Below are 24,495 nucleotides of genomic sequence, written 5' to 3' on the forward strand. Positions count from 1 at the left end.
GAGAGTGTTGTAAAAACACCTTCAATCAATGTCCAGAATTTGATTCCTATCTAAAAAACATTTGAAAATACTTTGTTTCTTTAGGATTGTAAGATTTCCCAGGAACAATTTTTGAGAATGCTCATGAAAAAAAAATTAGGCTGTGTTAAGATCAGCTGGGAGGAGAACGAGACAACCTTCACCACTAGCAGAGTCATTTTACCTGGATTGAAACTCCCTCTGAAGCCATCTTTAGAAATTAGCAGGGAGTTTAGGAATGCTTTACCCTCTCTCCAGCAGAGGAGACCAATGGGGGAAATTCTGTGATGAGGGTGTGAGGAGAGCAAATATAAAAGCAGGCTTTATACCTTTGACATTGAGAGGCCTACAGTCGTGACTAGAGTGTTCCTCTTTTGGCTTTTGTCACCAGTGGGAAATGAGAAAGGGAAATGAAACCCTTTTCTTTGATTAGTCAGATGATGCTCTTGAAGAAAGTACTAACTGGTGAGGGAAGCCACACACAAAGGTATTGAGGCCAAGCCACCCTGAGGCTCTTGAAACGCAGGGTCACGGCCAGGTTCAATAAAGCGGTTTATCTCAGAACACCAGTCACAGTCTGTAAGAGATTAAATTGATAAGAGCAAATCACTAATTAGTGATTGCTGATACTAATTTATAGCAGATACTTTAAAAAAAGCATGCAGGGTATATTCCTTTTAAACAGCGTTCAAAATATTATGTCGAACATTTTCAAAATAAAAATTATCTCAAAAAGCAAATAAAATAAATGGTCACATTCACAACTATTGTTTGAATCAGATGACTTTGGTAGAGATTGCTACTGCCTCAACTTGAGGATTCATCCTTTTTATTCTTTTAAACGTTCATAAATTTTCTAATGTTGATAGCACAAGCCTAAGTATCCAATAATAATCCAAGGTTAAGAATGATGATAGTTCCTTTGATTGTGAGACCAGAGAAAAATCATTTTGGTCAAATGGCAGCTTTGTTTTTACATTAAATCAAAACAAATCCAAGCCCAGAGCCCTGTGTCTGGGAAAGTTATAATCAGAATAAATTTTCAATCATAGAAATGGGCATCCACTTCAGCAGAGACAGGGGCAAGGAGAAGACCATGGTACATGCTGTTGTCACCCTAGTTGTCTTTTAGACTTGTGCCTACTTCAGAATCCTTGCTTTTTCTGCTTTGATTGTTGCAGTGTGATGGAACAGATCTCACCCCAAAGATTCAGGAACTGAAGTTCCAGTGTATAGTATTTTTAAATATACCCAGGTAAGCTCTGTTCATATTGTTTCCTTGGTTTGATGTGAACTCCATTTGACTTAAGGTTTTCTGCTTTCATTGTAGAAAATTTCCAGGTACAAACAATGAAAAACAGTTATTTTAATGGCTTATTAAGGGTTTTCGAGTCTGATAATTTTGTTCTCCTACTTGGTTTGTTTAGTGTTATCTGTGGTATTCTTTTGTGTATGTGATACGGCATGCATGGTGTATACTTACCCATCCTTAAGAAGCCCAGGCAGCCCTCTGGATTGGAACATTTTAATGTAATTCTCCATTACTGACGCCTTCCATCCCCTCACCCTCCAGGAATGATAGACTTGAACAAATCCCTGTTCTCAGTTTCCCAAAAGCTATTAGGCAACCATCCAGCCTGATTTCAGCATGGAATTCATTCAAAATAATTGCCAGATGATTACTTTGAAGAAATAAGATCAATTAGAGTAGCATTTTCTAGCCAGGATGTCAACTCTCTTTGGTGCTATTATATACCTCAGGAGAAAGGGATATTTAAGATTAACTAGTCTCAAAATAAGCATGTATCTCAGTGGCATCAAATTAGATTCTAAGCTCCCAAGCCAAGATTTTGAAAGGGGTGGATCTATGACCCTTTGTTATTTGCAAACCAGACAACTCAGATACAAAAATCCATGAGCAAGTTCTGTTTAGAGTGAATTTAGTTGAAATGAGAATTGTGTGTATATCTATGGCTAGGAAAATATATTATAGTCTCCTGATTACTTTTGGCAGTGCTCACTGTAGCCCCTTACAACCTATTCCAGAAGTATTTTCATTTTAGTTGTCTAAGTAGAAGGCCTAGTAGAGTCTCAGGAAACATTGTTTATTAGCAATAACAATGCTCTTCTCTTTTTCTTCTTGCTCCTCCCCCATCCCCCCCTTTGGATTTTGCTTTCTCCACTTTTCAACTTCCTTGATTTCCCCTTCCCTTTCTAATCTCCCATCTTTGTCTCATCCGTTTTTCACTCCTTCTGTCTGCTTCAGTTACCTTTCCTTCGTCCTGGGGTACTTATTGCCTTGGTTCTGTGTATATTATTGTTGCTTACCCACCTCAGTTCCATTTCCCTTTCCTATTGGCATGTATATGTCTCCCTCCAAAACCAAGTTCTGAAACCACCTATTGATAACTCACGGTATGTGATAGAAAGTAAGCATTTGTGAATTACAGAGTGAGACATGTTAATAAATAATGAATTAGGAGAAAGTTGGGCTCCATGGGATGCTTTTGTTGTAAAATTTTGTCCCATTTTCATAAATTGATACTTGGAGGTGATAAATTCATTTTCTTTTTTATTGGGAGGTGTGAACCAAGAGTAGAAAGCTGATCTTGTGTGAAATAAACATCGGATCGAACTATAAATTAATCCCCAATGATAATCATGGGGGGACTGGAACAAATTTAATTCTGTTTTTACTCTTCTCTTGCAGATATTGTGCTGGCACAATGCCTTGGGGGAACCCAGGAGATCACCATGACTTTGAACCTCAGCGTCATGATGATGGTTATATTGAAGTCATTGGATTCACCATGGCCTCTTTGGTGGGCAATGCATCTATGTTATTGAAGTGAAATGTACTTTAGTCAGAGTTAGACTTTACTATTCATTTTACAGGACCTTGGTATAATGTTCTTTCCTGGCTTATCAACTCACAAACTTTATGCAATGTAGAGTTGCTAGGGGAAGACAAAAACAAAACGTAATTCTTCATGTCACTAAAAAAATTGATGCATATTTTTTGTTTAAACTTCAAAGATAAATGAATATTATGTGTCAATTATCCTGATGAATTTTCTACCAGAATGAAGTGGAAAGTTTTCCTGCTAATTAAATAGCATTATGCCACAGACATATCCTAGCATTGATGCAGAAACCTTGCCATTTGATACTTTTTTGGTTTGCTGAGTAGTTGAGTGCTTAGATAAAAAACAAAGTGATCATTTGCATTCATCTCCATCTTGCCTGCTTAAGCATAAGATGGGCATCTACCTTATCACAAAATAACTGAATATAGAAAAACATCATTGTTGTGACATTAATGAATATTCAGTTGCACAGTATCGAGATCACCTTGCATTTTAATTTTGTTTGCTGGTATTAAAAAAGTAAACATATAGTATAAAGTCAGTTTCAAGCAGGTTTTAGCCATGTGTTTCAACTTATTATTGAATGATGAGGAAACCAATTAAAAAGTTTGCTTATCATTTTATGTGGTGTAAATCAGGCCACACTATCAGTTTGTAAAGCAAATTAAAATAAAGCTTCTACTTGCACTTGGCTAGCACTTGGTTTGTGCCATACCTTATGCCTCAAAGCAAGAAGGTTGTATTTCTTGTCCTGAACAACCCAAAACAACTCTTTTTCACTCATCTTGTGGATTCCAAGTGACTTTTCCTCCATCACCTCAAATTAGTGAGATTTAACAGAATACCCTGTTGTGATTATGGCAAGAATGTCCATCGCCTGAGATGGTGGTGCTGCTCGTTACATGTGCCATGTCTACAATGAAATGGCCGTTAGGTGTAAAAGATTGCTCTAGGATTGATCTAATTTTCAGAGTTGTAGCTCATCTATAGCTCTTTCTCTCCAAAGGTCTTTATGCTAACTATAGGTAAAGACTCAGCCAAGAGCAAATAGGAATAAGTCCAGGTAGGGTATGTGCCAGGGAGAATTCTTGGAGGTGCCCAAGACAAACCTGGCCACATGTGTTTTACTCATTCATTTATTCACTAATCCAGTGACCATGTATTGAATGTTTATCGTGTGTGAGAGCTTCCTAGTCCTGGCTGTGTGGTAGAAGGCTGTCAGGGAATGTCTAAGAGAAGATGATCCCTTACCTAGGCTTGGGAGGGCAGGGAGAATATTAAGACACTTTCCCATTGCTCCCAAGATCAAAATCTAAATCTTTATCACAAAATTGAGTTTCTCTCTGATTCTCCATCCTTTCCCACTACCCTCTTTGTTTTCTAGCTCGTTGCCTCTCAAGTCAAGTATAGCTTTGGACATCCCTTGCTTCTTTTGTACCACAGGGACACTGCATATGCTGCCTCTTTATAGTCTTTTTTTGGTTTGGGTTGTTTCTGCTTACAATTATATAATTAAAGTCTGAACAAGAAGGAGATGGCAGAGTGAAACTGGGTAATTAGAGGAGAATTTAATGGAGGGACTCTTTACAAATAGTGCGCTAGGTTTATGAGAAGCAACAGTGGATGGTGTTGTATTCCTGAGCTAAAGGTGCAAAGGCAGGGAAGCAGTCAGTTGTACCAGAAAGAGAACTATTTGGGAAAGACCACCTGTTAGGAGCAGTATTTGCTAAGTGAAAACAGCCATCCAGTGCCAGCCTGGCAGGGAGAGGGTCAGGGACATCAATGCAATTCTTGCCCTCCAGATCTTCTGCTGTTGTCTCCCTCTGGAGAAGTCTAACAGAAGCCGGAGGACAAGGGAGCCATGAATACAGTCTAAATGGGTCAGTCTCACAGGACAAAAAGGAGCGCAGGGAAGGGGTGGAGTGCTGGGTGGGAGTGGCAGATGGTCGGTATCCATCACTCCAGTGTATCTCTGGTACACAGCAGAGAGCCTGATACCTGTAACTGGCAACGAGTAAATGTGACAGGATGAATGAATTTTGCCAGGAGAAGAAGAATGGACTTGACATTCTGGAAATAGGGAAATTTACATACACTTGGTAGTATTAGAGATCATATTCCTCTGTGGAGACGACAGTTAGTCTTACGTAGCATAAAGGTAGGTGAAAAGTGAGGGTGATGTAGGTGATGCTGGAGAGGCAGGCAGGGGTGAGATCACAAAGCGCATTAGAGAATTTATCTAGGAGTTTTGACTTAGAGGAATTAGTAAAGTGAGTTTTTTTTTTTAATTAAAAAAAATTTTTTTAACATCTTTATTGGAGTATAATTGCTTTACAATGGTGTGTTAGCTTCTGCTGTATCAAAAAGTGAATCAGCTATACGTATACATATATCCCCATATCCCCTCCCTCTTGCATCTTCCTATCCCACCCCTCTAGGTGGTCACAAAGCACCGAGCTGATCTCCCTGTGCTATGCAGCTGCTTCCCACTAGCTATCTATTTTACATTTGGTAGTGTATATATGTCCATGCCACTCTCTCACTTTGTCCCAGCTTACCCTTCCCCCTGCCTGTGTCCTCAAGTCCATTCTCTACGTCTGCGTCTTTATTCCTGTCCAGCCCCTAGGTTCATCAGAACCATATTCTTTTTTAGAGTCCATATATATGTGTTAGCATATGATATTTATTTTTCTCTTTCTGACTGACTTCACTCTGTATGACTGACTCTAGGTCCATCCACCTCACTACAAATAACTCAATTTCATTTTTTATGGCTGAGTAATATTTCATTGTATATACGTGCCATATCTTCTTTATCCATTCATCTGTTGATGGACACTTAGGTTGCTTCCATGTCCTGGCTATTGTAAATAGTGCTGCAATGAACATTGTGGTACATGACCCTTTTTGAATTATGGTTTTCTCAGGGTATATGCCCAGTAGTGGGATTGCTGGGTCATATGGTAGTTCGACTTTTAGTTTTATAAGGAACCTCCATATTGTTCTCCATAGTGGCTGTATCAATTTACATTCCCACCAACAGTACAAGAGGGTTCCCTTTTCTCCACACCCTCTCCAGCATTTATTGTTTGTAGATTTTTTGATGATGGCCATTCTGACTGGTGTGAGGTGATACCTCATTGTAGTTTTGATTTGCATTTCTCTAATGATTAGTGATGTTGAGCATCCTTTCATGGGTTTGTTGGCAATCTGTATATCTTCTTTGCAGAAATGTCTATTTAGGTCTTCTGCCCATTTTTGGATTGGGTTGTTTATTTTTTTGATATTGAACTGCATGAACTGCTTGTATATTTTGGAGGTTAATCCTTTGTCAGTTGCTTCGTTTGCAAATATTTTCTCCCATTCTGAGGGTTGTCTTTTTGTCTTGTTTATGGTTTTCTTTGCTGTGCAAAAGCTTTTAAGTTTCATTAGGTCCCATTTGTTTATTTGTGTTTTTATTTACCTTTCTCTAGGAGGTGGATCAAAAAGGATCTTGCTGTGATTTATGTCATAGAGTGTTCTACCTATGTTTTCCTCTAAGAGTTTGATAGTCTCTGGCCTTACATTTAGGTCTTTAATCCATTTTGAGTTTATTTTTGTGTATGGTATTAAGGAGTGTTCTAATTTCATTCTTTTACATGTAGCTATCCAGTTTTCCCAGCACCACTTATTGAAGAGGCTGTCCTTTCTCCACTGTATATTCTTGCCTCCTTTATCAAAGATAAGATGACCATATGTGCGTGGGTTTATCTGTGGGCTTTCTATCCTGTTCCATTGATCTGTATTTCTGTTTTTGTGCCAGTACCATACTGTCTTGATTACTGTAGCTTTGTAGTGTAGTCTGAAGTCCAGGAGCTTGATTCCTCCAGCTCGTTTTTCTTTCTCAAGATTGCTTTGGCTATTTGGGGTCTTTTGTGTTTCCATACAAATTGTGAAATTTTTTGTTGTAGTTCTGTGAAAAATACCATAGGTAATTTGATAGAGATTGCACTGAATCTGTAGATTGCTTTGGGTAGTATAGCCATTTTCACAATGTTGATTCTTCCAATCCAAGAACATGGTATATCTCTCCATCTGTTTGTATCATCTTTAATTTCTTTCATCACTGTCTTATAGTTTTCTGCATACAGGTCTTTTGTCTCCTTAGGTAGGTTTATTCCTAGGTATTTTATTCTTTTTGTTGCAGTTGTAAATGGGAGTGTTTCCTTAATTTCTCTTTCAGATTTTTCATCATTAGTGTATAGGAATGCAAGAGATTTCTGTGCATTAATTTTGTATCCTGCTACTTTACCAGATTCATTGATTAGCTCTAGTAGTTTTCTGGTAGCATCTTTAGGATTCTCTATGTATAGTATCATGTCATCTGCAAACAGTGACAGCTTTTCTTTTTCTTTTCCAAATTGGATTCCTTTTATTTCTTTTTCTTCTCTGATTGATGTAGCTAAAACTTCCAAAACTGTTTTGAATAGTAGTGGTGAGAGTGGGCAGCCTTGTCTTGTTTCTGATCTTAGTGGAAATGGTTTCAGTATTTCACCATTGAGAGTGATGTTGGCTGTGGGTTTGTCATTTATGGCCTTTTTTATGTTGAGGTAATTTCCCTCTATGCCTACTTTCTGGAGGATTTTTATCATAAATGGGTGTTGAATTTTGTCAAAAGCGTTTTCTGCATCTATTGAGATTATCATATGGTTTTTATTCTTCAGTTTGTTAATATGGTGTATCACATTGACTGATTTCTGTATTTTGAAGAATCCTTGCATTCCTGGGATAAACCCCACTTGATCATGGTGTATGATCCTTTTAATGTGCTGGTGGATTCTGTTTGCTAGTATTTTGTTGAGGATTTTTGCATCTATGTTCATCAGTGATACTGGCCTGTAGTTTTCTTTTTTTGTGACATCTTTGTCTGGTTTTGGTATCAGGGTGATGATGGCCTCGTAGAAAGAGTTTGAGAGTGTTCCTCCCTCTGCTATATTTTGGAAGAGTTTGAGAAGGATAGGTGTTAACTCTTCTCTAAATGTTTGATAGAACTCGCCTGTGAAGCCGTCTGGCCCTGGGCTTTTGTTTGTTGGAAGACTTTTAATCACAGTTTCAATTTCAGTGCTTGTGATTGGTCTGTTTATATTTTCTATTTCTTCCTGGTTCAGTCTCAGAAGGTTGTGCTTTTCTAAGAATTTGTCCATTTCTTCCAGATTGTCCATTTTATTGGCATACAGTTGCTTGTAGTAATCTCTCATGATTCTTTGTATTTCTGCAGTGTCAGTGGTTACTTCTCCTTTTTCATTTCTAATTCTATTGATTTGAGTCTTTTCCCTTTTTTTCTTGATGAATCTGGCTAATGGTTTATCACTTTTGTTTATCTTCTCAAAGAACCATCTTTTAGTTTTATTGATCTTTGCTATCATTTCCTTCACTTCTTTTTCATTTATTTCTGATCTGATCTTTATGATTTCTTTCCTTCTGCTAACCTTGGGTTTTTTTGTTCTTCTTTCTCTAATTGCTTTAGGTGTAAGGTTAGGTTGTTTATTTGAGATGTTTCTTGTTTCTTAAGGTAGGATTGTATTGCTATAAACTGCATGCCATATGTTTTGGGTCGTCGTGTTTTCATTGTTATTCGTTTCTAGGTATTTTTTGATTTCCTCTTTGATTTCTTCAGTGATCGCTTGGTTATTTAGTAGTGTATTGTTTAGCCTCCATGTGTTTGTATTTTTTACAGTTTTTTTCCTGTAATTGATATCTAGTCTTATAGTGTTGTGGCCAGAAAAGATACTTGATATGATTTCAATTTTCTTAAATTTACCAAGGCTTGATTTGTGACCCAAGGTATGCTCTATCCTGGAGAATGTTCCATGAGCACGTGAGAAGTAAGAGTATTCTGTTGTTTTTGGATGGAATGTCCTCTAAATATCAATTAAGTCCATCTTGTTTAATGTGTCATTTATAGCTTGTGTTTCCTTATTTATTTTCATTTTGGATGATTTGTCCATTGGTGAAAGTGGGGTGTTAAAGTCCCCTACTATTATTGTACTACTGTCAATTTCCCCTTTTATGGCTGTTAGCATTTGCCTTATGTATTAAGGTGCTCCTATGTTGGGTGCATAAATATTTTCAATTGTTATATCTTCTTCTTGGATTGATCCCTTGGTCATTATGTAGTGTCCTTCTTTGTCTCTTGTAATAGTCTGTATTTTAAAGTCTATTCTGTCTGATATGAGAATGGCTACTCCAGCTTTATTTGCTTTCCATTTGCATGGAATATCTTCTTCCATCCCCTCACTTTCAGTCTGTACATGTTCCTAGGTCTGAAGTGGGTCTCTTGTAGGCAGTGTATATACAGGTCTTGTTTTTATATCCATTCAGCCAGTCTATGTCTTTTGATTGGAGCATTTAATCCATTTACATTTAAGGTAATTATCAATACGTATGTCCCTATTACCATTTTCTTAATAGTTTTGGGTTTGTTTTTGTAGGTCTTTTCCTTCTCTTGTGTTTCCTGCCTAGAGAAGTTCCTTTAGCGTTTGTTGAAAAGCTGGTTTGGTGGTGCTGAATTCTCATAGCTTTTGCTTGTCTGTAAAGATTTTAATTTCTCCATTGAATCTGAATGAGATCCTTGCTGGGTACAGTAATCTTGCTTGTAGGTTTTACCCTTTCATCACTTTAAATATGTCCTCCCACACCCTTCTGGCTTGCAGAATTTCTGCTGAAAGAGCAGCTGTTAACCTTATGGGGATTCCCTTGTATGTTATTTGTTGGTTTTCCCTTGCTGCTTTTAATATTTTTTCTTTGTATTTAATTTTTGATAGTTTGATTAATATATGTCTTGGCATGTTTCTCCTTGGATTTATCCTGTATGGGACTCTCTGTACTTCCTGGACTTGATTGACTATTTCCTTTCCCATGTTAGGGAAGTTTTCAACTATAATCTCTTCAAATATTTTCACAGTCCCTTTATTTTTCTCTTCTTCGGGGACCCCTATAATTTGAATGTTGGTGAATTTAATGTTGTCCCACAGGTCTCTGAGACTGTCCTTAATTCTTTTTTCTTTATTCTCCTTTTTGGTAGTTATTTCCACTATTTTATCTTCCAGGTCACTTATCCTTTCTTCTGTCTCAGTTATTCTGCTATTGATTCCTTCTAGAGAATTTTTAATTTCATTTATTGTGTTGTTCATCATTGTTTGTTTGCTCCATAGTTCTTCTAGGTCCTTGTTAAATGTTTCTTGTATTTTCTCCATTCTATTTCCAAGATTTTGGATCATCTTTACTATCATTACTGTGAATTCTTTTTCAGGTAGACTGCCTATTTCCTCTTCATTTGTTTGGTCTCGTGGGTTTTTACCTTGCTCCTTCATCTGCTGTGTATTTCTCTGTCTTCTCATTTTGCTTAACTTACTGTGTTTGGGGTCTCCTTTTTGCAGGCTACAGGTTTGTAGTTTCCGTTGTTTTTGGTGTCTGCCCCCAGTGGGTAAGTTTGGTTCAATGGGTTGTGTAGGCTTCCTGGTGGAGGGGAGTGGTGCCTGTGTTCTGATGGATGAGGCTGGATCTTGTCTTCCTGGTGGGCAGGACCACGTCCGGTGGTGTGTTTTTGGGTTTCTGTGAACGTATTGTGATTTTTGGCAACCTCTCTGCTAATGGGTGTGGTTGTGTTCCTGTCTTGCTAGTTGTTTGGCATGAGGTGTCCAGCACTGGAGCTTGCTGGTCGTTGAGTGGATCTGGGTCTTAGTGTTGAGATGGAGATCTCTCGGAGAGCTCTTGCCAATTGATATTACAAGGGGCTGGGAGGTCTCTGGTGGACCAATGTCCTGAACTCAGCTCTCCCACCTCAGAGGCTCAGGCCTGACACCTGGCTGGAGCACGAAGACCCTGTCAGCCACACGGCTGGGTCATCCTGGAGAAGATGGACTGAAGCCAGGAGAAAGCTAGAGGATGGGAGACCTGTCAGAAGGCTTGTTTGATGAAATCAGGCAAAGGTTGGTGACATTCTGTACCCAGGCTCTACTTGCAAAGGGGAAAGGGGTGCCTCGGGAAGCCGAGCACACGCTTCCACCTAAAGTGTGTTTTAAAAATAAATACTTGGTTATGGGAAAAGTTCAGTGTAAAAACAGACAGTATATTGGACCCTCATGCACCATCTTTTAGCCTCTGTAATTATCAGTTCATGGACAATTTTATTTCTGTCCCCAGCTATGATCTCCTGTCTTATATTATTTTGAAGTAAATCCCAGATATTATATCATTTTACCCATGAAATTTTCTGAATGTGTTTTTAAAAGGTAAGACTTTCTTTTATGGATACAATCACAACATGTTATCTCAAAAATTAAAATAATAGCTTCTGAATATCACTAAATACTCAGTATTCAAATTTTTAATTGTCTTGCAGATGTCATTTGTTTTCTTATGCTCTGTTTGTTTTCATCAGGATTCAGATAAAATGCATTCACTGTGATTGGTTGGTATGACACTTAAGTCTCTGTAGGTTCCCACCCACCCATCTCTCTCTCTCTCTTATTTTTCCCTTCATTTATTTATTAAAGAAACCAGGCTATTTGTCCCGTACTGTGCTGATAACATCCCCAAAGTCTCAGTGACGTGTTCTTCTCTCTTCCCTGTTTCCGCTAAGTTGATAGTTGGATATAGATTCATCAGACACATTTTTTCCCGGATCTCTTTTGTAAGTAGTGTTTTATTCTTCCAAAAGAGGATATGTAATGTCTTTTTCTCTCTCTCTCTCTCTCTTTCTCTCTCTCTGGTTAACAGTCTTTGACGATCAATGTCTGCATCCAGGAATCATCAGTGGTTGCAAAATTGTGATATTCTACTTCTATCCTTCTTCATTTATTAACTGGAATATGTCTCTAAAGAGAAATTTTTTTCTATTCCTACTGTTTGGTTACTTAGTTATACAGTTTGTTTCAGAGAAGCAGGATAAATGGTTCTTTTATATATACATTTTCAAAATAATAAGTTAGTTCACTAGCATCTTTTGATGGTGACTGTGGTTTGGAAGTGGCATCCAATTTTGGGAGCTACTCCCGTGAAGAGTTTGCGTCTGTAAACCCTCCCCTTGAAACTAGGTGAGCTTACAAATACTTGGCAAATAGAGTACAGTGGAATTGATGCTGTGTAACTTTTGAGACTGGATCATTAAACGCCATGCAGCATATGGAAAATATGGGCAATATTGATGGTCTCTAATTAACAGGAGTTTTGTAAATTCAAGGTAATACTTATTTAAAATGTCTCACTGCTCTCATTCATTCTATGTCGGTCATGAATATTTATTGAATAGTTGTTGAACCCACAAATACTTATTGAATCCATAAATGATACTCTGCTAGGTAAAATGTTACAGAATGAACCAGTAGAAAAGCTGTGTCCTCAGGATGCCCACAGTTCATGTTGTGGGGGGAGATGAAGAAAGAAATGAGCAGTAACAGTCTGACGTAAATTCTAGGAGAAAGGCATGTGTGACGATAGAAAGGAGAACCGTGTTTACAAACTGCGGTGATCAGCAAAAATTTCACAGAGGAGGCAGGAGTCTCTATGGGTGAGATGGCCAAGTGGCTGCTCCCCTAGAGGGATCAGCCTAAGAGGGCATGGAAGCCAGGAGAACTACTAGTGGTGGCTCAGAGTGATGATACAAATGGTGAATAAAGGGCAGAAAGAGTTGGGTTTTTATAATTTGTTGTTTTGTTTTAACTGTTATGGGGAGGTTGCAGCAGATGACATGAGACAGGATCAGATTTGTTGCTCAGAAAAGTTATCTGGATGTCAGTGTGAAAGGTGACCAGAATCTTAACTTCTGGAGACAGATGGACAAATCAGGACATTGGTACCAAAGTCCAGGTGAAGAGATGAGGAGATCTGAAAGCCTGAAGAAAGACAGTGGTGATGAAGATAGAAGGGGTTGGTGAATTCAAGAGTTATTGATACAGACTTATTGTGAAGGGTGAGAAAGGAGTATCAGCGAATGCCGGGTGGCCAGCATAGGCAAAGGGAGAATATATTATATGCGATAGAAAATATAAAAGAAAGGTAATAGTGTCACAAAATGAAGTCTGTTTTATATAAGTTAAAATTGAAACCCCTGTGAGACGTCTAAGAAGATATAGAAATGTGCAGTTTGAAATATATGTTTAGAGCTCAGGAGTTCCCTCTAGATCAGGAGAGAGTATTTAGGGGGATCTATCAAGTCCTTTTCTCTCCCATCCCATCATTAGTAGGAAAAAGAGGAAAATAATAGATGGGAGTTGGTGTAGAGAAAATGGAATAGTAAAATTATTAAATGTAGATGATACTGCACAATTTTGAACATCCCATGTTCTTTAAATAATATTGCTTGATATTCACACACATCTTACCTTCCTATTCATGTAGCAGACACTATTGTATTTTTTTTTTTACTCAGTAATGAAAGCACTTTATTTTCAGCCCTTCAATTTCACATGCCTTGAAACTATTACGTTTCTAAGAAGGTAAATTATTTGAAAACTCACACATCTGTGTAAGATGATTATATAAACAGAAGAGTGTAGTTACTTGGGTAAAAGTGTATGTATTTTTGTGTATTTAAATTATTCAGAGTGGTGCTTTAAGAGAGAGTTGAAATAGAATTACTAGAATGGGAGAAAAGATTGTTTATTTTAGACTTTATCTTGTAATTGCACATTTCAAAGCAGAAGTATTCAATTCATTTTACTGGGTGAAATGCATTCCTGTTAATTAAGATGATTCTTCGTTGGGTGCTTGGTAACCTGATTAGCTTTTTGGATTCTACACAGACCATAATCAGACCCTATCAGTAAATCAGTTGTATTTACTTCTGCCACAATTTTCTGCCATTACAGTTGTGAAGGGCCTTTCATGTTGAGTCTGTTTCTAAGTAATCTAAAACTTTTCAAGACAGTTCAAAGCATTATTCAGATGGAGGAACTGGGAGCCTAATTTGCTATATGGTATGTAATCCAAAGATTTCAGTCTCCTGAACTTTAAGGAAAGCATAGCCCTCTTTCTTTTTGTTAATTGAAATTAAAATATGTAGGCTGTTTGATATTTATGAATTAGAAAAGCAAAAGGTTATTCGGTGAGAAAAGTTACATAGAGAAACTCCCAGGGTTGAAGTTGTACACATACCAGATAATCCTTTTTTTTTTTTTTTTTTTTTTTTAGAAAAAAGTAATATTAAATGTTTATTTTGATAACACATGTAAGTATAAGAACTAAAACTATTACTCAGAATCACATGATCCATAACTAACTATATTTATATTTTGATGTGTTCCCTTTCAATTGCTTTATTTCCGTGTTTTTAAATATATAGGGAATCATATTATAAGTAAATCCTACTCTTTCATTGTGTAACTATGTCTCATATTATATAATAATTATTCCTTTATGAAAAGCTTCCTTTATGGAACTTTTAGCTTTCTCAATGTTTGGTGGTATAAAACACTCCTGTAATTAACATAATGTTTATAAACCACAGTTAACATTTCAAATTATTTTCTTATGTCAAATCCCCAGGAGAGAAATGACTGATTCAATGGTATAAACATTTTAAAGACTCTTAATAAAAGACTGCTTTCTAGAAATTTTGTACTGTTTACTTGCCCAACAGCAATGTCTAAGAATACCTGATGGGAAGTGATAGGAATTTAATACCCTACAGGTTCTGAAAATGTGTTCATGGATAGAGACAAAAAGTTATTATATTACACTTGATGAAACAGAATGAGAGGATAAAATTACATCCCTAGAAAGAAAGAAATTATGTATGTTTTATACAGTCAATTATGTCCAACAAAAAAATGAGAATAAGACGTGTTGTTTATCTTTATTGTTACCTTTTATGTCTTTTTGGTTTTTTAAAAAATGTCTGTATTTTTTGCATATTTTGATGGGCTGTTAATCTTTTATTGTTGAATTGCAGGTACTGTTTATATATTCTGAATACAAGTCTTTTGACAGATATATTTAGTGAAAATATGTTCTCAGTTTATTTTTATCTTTTTATTTTTTTAATGTTTCTTTTGATCGGCAGAAGTTTAAACATTCTTATGAATTCCAGTTTTAGGAGGTAGGCATATTTCATGCTAGAGCTTTTTGTGTCCTTCTTAAATTATTGCTTACTCCAGGAAAGGTTGGGACGATATTCTCCTTTGTTTTCTTCTTGAAGATTTATAGTTTTAGCTTTTATGTATAAGTATGTGATTCAGCTCAAATTCTTGTGTATTCTGCAAAGTAGCTTCAAGATTCATTTTTAAAAATACAATTATCCAAAACTTTGCAAGTTTCTCAATAACATCATGAGAGGTGAAATAAAAGAATCTTATTCATGATTTTTAAAAATACATTTATCCAGTTTTTTTCCAGCACTATTTGTTGAGTAGACTTTCCTTTCCTATAGAATTGTCTTGGTGCCTTTGCCTCTTGACTGTATGTGGGTCTTCTTCTGAACTCTATTCTGTTTCATTGATTTGTTTATCCTTGTGCCACTTCCACACTGTTTTGATTGCTATAGATTTATTGTAAGTCTTCAACCTGGTAATATGAATCATTTCACTTTGCTTTTCTAAGGGTGTTAGGGTTATTCTGCATCTTTTGAATTTGTGTATAGATTTTAGAATTAGTTTGTGTCTACATAAAACTGTTTGGATTTTAATTGGGATTGCATTGAATCTATAGGTAAATTTAGGGAGAATTGGCATATTAACATTATTGAATGTTCCAATCTATAAGCATGATATATTTCTCCATTTATTTAGGTGTTCTTTAATTTCTCTTAGTAGTCTTTTATAGTTTCAGTGCAGTTTTCAGGTCCTTGCATACCTTTTGTTAAATTCATTCCTAAGTATTTTAAATAATATGATTTTAAATTTCACATGTAATTATTATTGCTAATATATAGAAATAACTGATGCTTATGTGTACACACACGTGTAGATATTTATTTATTGACTTTGTCTTGCAGCTTTGCTAAATTCACTCATTAGTTCTAGTAGTTTTTGATATATACCTTAGGTTTTTCTGTATACATAATTGTGTGGTCTGTGAGTAGGACAGTTTTATTTCCTTACACACCTTTTATTTTTCTTGCCTTATTGAATGAGCTGGCAATATGTTGAATAACTGTGGTAAGAATGAACATGCTTGCCTTCTTCCCGATTATAGGTGGAAGCATTCCATATCTCCTCATGAGGTATGCTGTTTGGTTGTTGTTGTTTTTATAAAAGCCCTTTATGTAATTAAGTAATTATGATTCTATGTCAGTTTTCTGAGAGTTTTTTAAGTCACAATGAGTGATGTATTTAATCAAATGCTTTTTTTTTAATATATGGAAGTGACCTGATTTTCTCCTTTATTTTCTTTATATCATAAATTCCACTGATGTTTTAAAAAAAATTACTCAGTTTGCATTTCTAAGTTAAGCCTCACTTGATGTATTATCATTTTTTATATGCTGGATTCAATTTACTAATATTTTGTTAAGCATTTTTGTGACAGATTATGAAAGATATTGGTCTATAAATTTATTTTCTTGAACTATTCTTTATGGGTTTTGATATCAAGGTTATGCTGGCCCCATAAATTGAGATAGGAATTGTCTGCTTTCTGAAAGAATTTGTATAAGATTGGTATTATGTTTTTCCTTAAGTATTTCATAGAATTTCCTAAAGAACTGTCTGGGCTTGAGATTTCTTTGAGGCAAGAATAGATATAGAATTATTCACATTTTCTATTTCTTCTTCAGTCAGTTTTACTAAGTTGAATTTTTCAAGGAATTTGTCCACTTAATTGAAATTGTTAAGTCTATTGGCATAAAGTTGTTCACAGTGTTCTCTTATTATTTTTTTAATGTCTGTAAAATCCCCTCCTTTATTCTTGATACAAGTAATTTGTTACAGACCTTTTTCTCTTATAATTTCAATTTTTCTCCCCTATTTTGTGCTATTTTTTTCATGTATTACACTTTGACATACATATAAACCCCACATTTCAATACTGATATTTTTGCTTTAAGCAGTCAGTTGTTTTTTGAAGAAATTAAGAGGTGAAAGAACAGTTCATAGTCTTTTATGTATACCCACATATTCACCATTTCCAGCTTTCTTCATTTCTTTCTGTTGATCAAAGATTTCATCTGGTATCATTTTGCTTGAGTTTGAAAGATTTCCTTTAGCATTTCTTATAGTACAGTTCTCTTGGCAGTAAATAATTTCAAATTTAATTTTTCTGAAATGTCTTTATTTTATCCTCATTTTTTTTAATTAATTAATTAATTTATTTATTTAATTTATGGCTGTGTTGGGTCTTCGTCTCTGTGTGAGGGCCTTCTCCAGTTGTGGCAAGCGGGGGCCACTCCCCATTGCGGCGCGCGTGCCCCTCACCGTCACGGCCTCTCTTGTTGCGGAGCACAGGCTCCAGACGCGCAGGCTCAGCAATTGTGGCCCATGCGCCCAGCCGCTCTGCGGCATGCGGGATCCTCCCAGACCAGGGCCCGAACCCGTGTCCCCTGCATTGACAGGCAGACTCTCAACCACTGCGCCACCAGGGAAGCCCTATCCTCATTTTTTTGAACTGTATTTTTATGAGTATAGAATACTGGATTGACTGGTTTGTTTGTTGGCTTCTTCCAGCACTTTAAATATGTTGTTTCATTTTCTTCAGGCCTCCATGTTTTAAGGATGAACAGTCAGGTATCATTTGTATCATTATTCCCCTGTTTATGTCCTTTTTCTCTGTTTTTGAGACTTTTTTCTTTTAGTTTTACGCCTCTATGTGTTTGTTTTACTTTTCTATCGCTGCTGTAAGCAAATTACCATGAACAGTGGTTTAAGACCACACAAATGTAATACCATACAGTTTGGGAGATCAGAAGTCTAAGATGGATGGTTGGGCTGTGTTTCTTCCAGAGACTCTGGGGAAGAACCCACTTCCTTGTCTTTTTCAGCTTGTTGAGGTGGCCTCCTTTTCCTGGCTCATGGCCCCGCCTCACTCTGACCTCTGCTTCTATACTCACCTCTTGTTCTCTGACTCTCCTGCCTCCCTTCTTCACTTATAAGGACCTCTGTGATGACATCAGGGCCCCCTCCCACAGATAATCCAAAAAAATCTCCTATGTCAACATCCTTAATGTAATCATACCAGAAAGGACTGTTTTGCCTTGTACGGTTTTCATAGTTTCTGGACATTAGAATGTGGGCATATTTTTCCTGGTTGTTGTAGTGGGCATTATTCTAACTTCCACATGGTTTTCTTTGTATTTATCCTGTTTTAGGTTCATTGATCTTTTTGGAACTGAAGGTTGACCTTTTTTTTTTCCTACAAATTTGGAATATTTTCATCCGTGTATTTTCTGCTCCATCCTTTTCCTCTCCTTCTGGCATTCAATTATGTGTGCTTTAGATGGCTTGCTATTGCCTCATGGGTCTTGGGAAAAAAAATAAAACATTTTAGTCTCTGTTTTTCAGATTATATAATTTGTATTGCTCTGTTTTCAGTTCACTGACCCCTTTTTGCAGTGTCCAGTTTGCTCTTAAGTCCATTCAGTGATCATTTCAAAAACTTTTTCTTCCTCACGGATCACATCTTCTTGCTTCTTTGCGTGTCTAATACGATTGATTATATGCTGGGTAGATGACATATTGTACGGAGTCTGGCTTTTCTTTTATTGTGACCTAGTTGATACTGTTTCAGCATTATATTCTATTCAGTTCCCTTCTTGCTCCACAAAATCCAAAAACAGTCTAGTATAAGGGATGGATGCTACTAGCCTAGTGTAAAAAAAAATCAATAGGATGTGTTTCTTCCCAGGTTTATACAAATTTATTTGATCCCAGGATATGTTGTTGATTATATGACTACACTATATTAACTCTGTCATGATATTACAGATTTCAGAGGATTGATTGTTTATGGAAATAGCTTGAAAGCACGAAGATGATTTTTTTCCAACGTGCACCACTGAATTCCAGACTAGATCTCACTGTTGGCAGAGAAGCTGAACAGACCCCTTTTGTGGCTTTTTTGCCTCTCATGAGCTCACCTTAATAGTGAACCTACCTCTATTGAACAAAAATGGAAAAAGACAAAAGTATACAATAAACCCCAGTGAGAAGGAGTACTTAGGTTTCTTCATTATAAGAATCTTCACTTTTTCAAAAAAAAGTTCTTATTCATAGTAAGTATTTAATGATTGCTGGATTAATTTTAATGAGCAGAAGGAAAGTTTTTCAAATCAAGCCTTTCCTTTTTACTGTTCTCTGCTTCATTGTAGGTACTGGCTGGGCATTAGCATACAGCTAATATTGCCAAAGTTAGACGGCATGTCGTAGAATTTGAGAACGTGAAATTATAGGTACAACCTAGAATCCTAAAATGCTAGTGCTAAACAGACCATAGCAGCCTACCGAAACCTCACCACTTAACATATAAAGAAACTGAATCTATGGAATTATTATTATTATTTTTTAATAAATTTATTTATTTATTTATTTTTGGCTGTGTTGGGTCTTCGTTTCTGTGCGAGGGCTTTCTCTAGTTGCGGCGAGCGGGGGCCACTCTTCATCGCGGTGCGCGGGCCTCTCACTGTCGCGGCCTCTCCCGTTGCGGAGCACAGGCTCCAGACGCGCAGGCTCAGTAGTTGTGGCTCACGGGCCCAGTTGCTCCGCGGCATGTGGGATCTTCCCAGACCAGGGCTCGAACCCGTGTCCCCTGCATTGGCAGGCGGATTCTTAACCACTGCGCCACCAGGGAAGCCCTATGGAATTATTTTTGCCATAAATGTTACTCATATGGACAATAATTAAGTAAATAGTAATACTATTGCTGGTGGTATTTAGACTACTTACAGCATGTATTACAGTAGGATTTTAAAATACACCCATGTCCAGAAATCTTAATATTTGATAACATGGAAAAAAGCAATAAAACTTAATGGCATTGCTTCGTGGCAATAAAACAGCTTGTAAAAACTTGTATAGAAAAATATGGATTGAATGATGGTGCCACTGCAAATGACTTAAGTAAAATTTCTCATTTTGGGGACTAGGGTAGGGTGTCAGAGAGGGAAAATATCCCATGTGAGACAGTCCAGTTGAGAGAATTTAGTACAGGGGACTAGTTACAGGATGTTAGAAGAACTGAAAAGAGGTAACGCATAGATAGCAATCCATGGATTAGCAACTGCAGAAATTCTCTGCCTCCTCCAGAACTGGAGGGACAAAGGGAGAAGACGGTGTTATCAGCATTCAGGAGCCAGGGCCACTCAGCAGTGGTGGGACCTTGGACAAGCGGCCATTGATGGGCTGTGCAGTGAGGGTCATCGGGCAGGAGCTGGGACTCCAGAGAAGGGAATCAGACCACAGGAGTTGAGGTCACTGCTGGGGCTGCCTGTCTGTGCTGGGACCGTAGAGACAGGGGTGGCCTGGGGAGAATGCTTGCCAGTGGAAAATGGAAGCACAGAGGAGAATCAGCCACTGCCAGAGACACTGCTTGAAAAAAGAGAGCTAAGGAGAAATATATACTTGCGCTCTCCTCTCTTTCTACTGGCTAATTTTTATATTAATATTTTTGTTTCTTGCTCCTAGTCCTTTAATACATCTGGGCTTATATTTGTGTATGATGTGAGGTAGAATACTGATTTTATTTTTCTCTATTTTAGTGAGAAATATTCCCAGCACCATTTGCTAAATTATCCATCATTTCTCCAGTAATTTACAATCCCACATCCCACATATTCTGTGTCCTCACACATATGAGTTTATTCTGCTCTCTCTATGCATTTCCTTTGACCTTTATGTCTTTTCTTAAGCAAACACCTTTATTTGAATTACTGTATCTTTGAATATTACATGACTCAATATTCAATAAGGATAATCTATTGTTCTTTATGTTTTCAAAATATTCTCAGCCATTTGTGAACCTTTATTCTTTGAAATTAATTATAGAATCAGTTTGACAAGATTCTTCAAAATAGTATTTCTCATATTCACTTGGAATTACATTGAATTTATGTATTAATTTGGAGGAAATTCATATCATTAGAGTATTAAATTGTCCCATCCATGACTATGGCGTGGTTCTCCATTTCTTTAAGGTTTTTTTTTTTATGTGTCCAATAGTTTAAAAATTTTCTGCATAAAAGTCTTATTGCTTTATTGTTTTTGTTGATATTATAGATGACATCCTATTTTTTATTATATTTTTACTTAGTTATTGCTAGAGATGGGGAGCACTTGATTTTTTATGTTGATAGTGTACCTTTCTTACGAGGTTTAATTTTTGGCCTGTGTATTTTCTTGGACTTTTGATGTATAGGATGATATTAGTGGAAATATTACCAGGTTTGCTTTTTTTCTTCCATGGCTTTTTCCTCCAATTTTATTTCCTTGACTTATTATGTTGGTCAAGACCTCCAATACTATGTTGAAAACTTTTGTTACTAGTGGATCATCTTGCCCCTTGAAAGGAATGCTTTGAATTTTCTTTATTCCAAATAATGTTTTCTCTAAGGATTTTGACAGATGACCTTTATCAGGTAAATAAGTTGTGTTCTATTCCTAGTTTTCTAACAACTGATCCTAAAAGGCACTGAACTTTATTATTTTTTCTGCATCTTTTGGGATGATAATGTGGTTTATCTCACTTAAACCACAGTATGGTGGAATTATAATAATGTGTTTCTTTTTTATTTTATTTTTATTGAGATATTGTTAATTTATAATGTTGTGTTAGTTTCAAGTGTACAGCAAAGTGTTTCAGTTATACATATATATGTATACAAATATGTTCTTTTTCAGATTCTTTTCCATTTTAGGTTATTACAAGATAATGAGTATAGTTCATTGTGCTACACAGTAGGTCCTTGTTGTTTACGTGTTTTATATATAGTAGTGGGTATATGTCCATCTCAAACTCCTAATTTATCACCCCTCCCCTGCCCCCCACCTCCGCTATCCCTTTGGTAACCTTAAGTTTGTTTTCTGTGTCTGTGAGTCTATTTCTGTTTTGTAAATAAATTCATTTTGTACCATTTTTTTAAGATGCCACAAATAAGTGCTATCATATGATATTTGTCTTTCTCTGACTTATTTCACTTAATATGATAATCTGTAGGTCCATCCATGTTGTTGCAAATGGAATTATTTCATTCTTTGTTATTTTCTGATGTTGAAGTACTCTTAATTCTTGCAAAAACCCATAATGGATCACAATTTAGTTTTTATGTAACAGACCAGTAAAAGCAATTAGCTATTTTTTTAAAATGATTTTGGTATGTGTGATTATAAATATAATTTAGGTTAAAAGTTTGCTTTCTGCTGCTGCCCTTATCTGGTTTTGTTATTTCAGAAGCCATAGCATCATTTAAGGAAACAAGTTTTATTAGACACTGTCTTTCTATAAAACTTGGGTAGAATTACTTGTAAAACATCTAAGTCTACTTGGCACATTTTGGGGTTGGGGGTGGAATGAGTAATGTTTTTGAAAACTTTCAATTTTTAAAACCAGTCTGATCTATCCAATTTCTGTGTTTATTACACCAAATTTTGCATATTATATTTTTTCCAGAAATTTCTCTAGGTTTTCCAGTTTATTAACATATAGATCTTTATAACATTCTTGTATGACTTTTAAACTCTATTATATCTTATCCTCTCTTGTTTTATTTTTTATTTTTTATTTTATTTATTTATTTTTAAGATTTTTTAAATTTTTTTATTTTATTTATTTTTACTTATTTATTTTTGGCTGTCTTGGGTCTTCGTTTCTGTGTGAGGGCTTTCTCTAGTTGCGGCAAGTGGGGGCCACTCTTCATCGTGGTGCGCGGGCCTCTCACTGTCGCGGCCTCTCTTGTTGCGGAGCACAGGCTCCAGACGCGCAGGCTCAGTAGCTGTGGCTCACGGGCTTAGTTGCTCCGCGGCATGTGGGATCTTCCTGGACCAGGGCTCGAACCCGTGTCCCCTGCATCGTCAGGCAGACTCTCAACCACTGCGCCACCAGGGAAGCTTCTTGTTTTATTTTTTAATAAAACAAAATAGTTTTCCATTTTCCATTTTTTGTTATTTGGTTTTACAAGACCACCTTGTTCGTCTTGAAAAAAAAAAAAAAACCAAACCCAGATTTTCGTATTGTTGATTATCTCCATTATTTACTGTCCATGTCACTGATCGCTGCCTTGGGCCTTTTGTTACAGGACTAGGGCTAGGACTGGGAGTCAGGGGCCTGCAGCAGTCGGGAGAAAGGAAGGGTTGGAAGACTTGCCCTTATTTCTGTTCTGATTTCCCAACCCAGGGTTGTCTGTCCTGCCATCTGACAGCGAGTGGAATAAGGGCTTGACTAGTAAGAAGGAGGATGAGACTTGAAGAGAGATGGAGAATCGTATTCCGGGGAGGAGCATAGTGCAGAAAGTCAGAAAGCCTCACACCAGGGACTTCTCTGGTGGTCCAGTGGTTAAAACTTCGCCTTCCAATGCAGGGGGTGTGGGTTCGATCCCTGGTCAGGGAGCTAAGATCCCACATGCCTTGCAGCCAAAAAACAAAAACATCAGACAGAAGCAATATTGTAACAAATTCAATAAAAACTTTTAAAAAAATGGTCCACATCAAAAAAATCTTAAAAAAAAAAAAAAAAGAAAGAAAGAAAACCTCACACCTTAACTGTGGACGGAAAGAAAGTTGTTATGACTTTAGGACAATAAATGGCAATGGATGCACTTAGTTCAGGGGCTGTCTTTGTTTTCCTCCTAAGTCACATACTACCAGAAAGGCAATATTTGAAGTTTTCACAAGAGTATAATACATGCTAGGTTGAACAGACAATTGAATATCTGTCATTAATACACCAATGTATTCTTATCAGTAAATGACTCATTCTAGCAAATCCTGGGGATGATTATGGTTATTAGGGCCAGTGCCTTATAGGATGTTAAGTCTAGATTAATCTGAATGATGAAAAATAACTATTTCTAGTAAGAATTTAAAAAATTACCTTTACTCTAACTTGTTCCAAAAATAAACTAAGTGTTTTTGTGCTAACAATAATAGAACTGTCTTTATTCTGAAAAGCTAATTACTATAATTCCTCTTGTGGCTGTTCAATGATCTTGGATTGATTCTGAAATGCCAGTGGAACTGCCACTGAAGCTATTTACCTCTGTTTATTGTCTTTGCTGTTAATCTATCACCGAGGCTGAGAATATGGCTTAAATGTGCTCTATAGTACCGGGGAAGCCTTCTGATACCGAAGGGTTCGAAAAGTATTTAAGCAATTTTCCGTCCTGTCAAACCCAGAGGAATAAGTTCATACTCAGCAGGTTCTGCATTTTTATTTGTCATTAGGCCTAGTCAAGACTGGGGGAAAAAAGAAGAAAATGGTATTTCCTCCATGGATGAAGGGATACAGTATGGTCAGATAAATATTGCCCTGAGAAGTACTTGTTGAAGGCAAGGGAAATATTTTGGAAAAGTTCGGGAGATGAGATAGTGGCTCAAATCCATAGATAAACTTAAATGAGTCATTTAAGTGCAGCCAGAAAAACCTTAAGCTGAGTAACAGAGGATCGGGTAATAGGCCGGAAAGAATTTTAGTAAATTCTCACTTCATTCTC

The 24,495-nt window shown here is 36.7% G+C and overlaps 1 protein-coding gene across 6 annotated transcripts in view; it reads left to right on the forward strand.

The window, feature by feature from the left end:
* DGKI (diacylglycerol kinase iota) overlaps window positions 1-24,495 on the forward strand; it is a 447,458-nt gene that overhangs the window by 271,405 nt on the left and 151,558 nt on the right. For all 6 annotated transcript variants that reach the window (XR_005021317.1, XM_036864403.1, XM_036864404.1 and 3 more), the window contains 2 exons: window positions 1,200-1,273; window positions 2,729-2,840. Coding sequence is in view for 5 of the 6 variants with exons in the window: in XM_036864403.1 (XP_036720298.1) it covers window positions 1,200-1,273; window positions 2,729-2,840 (186 nt within the window). In the remaining variant the exon portion in view is untranslated. The remainder of the gene's footprint in view (window positions 1-1,199; window positions 1,274-2,728; window positions 2,841-24,495) is intronic.

Source organism: Balaenoptera musculus, chromosome 9 (genome assembly GCF_009873245.2).
Source record: "Balaenoptera musculus isolate JJ_BM4_2016_0621 chromosome 9, mBalMus1.pri.v3, whole genome shotgun sequence".
Classification (NCBI taxonomy): Eukaryota; Metazoa; Chordata; class Mammalia; order Artiodactyla; family Balaenopteridae; genus Balaenoptera; species Balaenoptera musculus.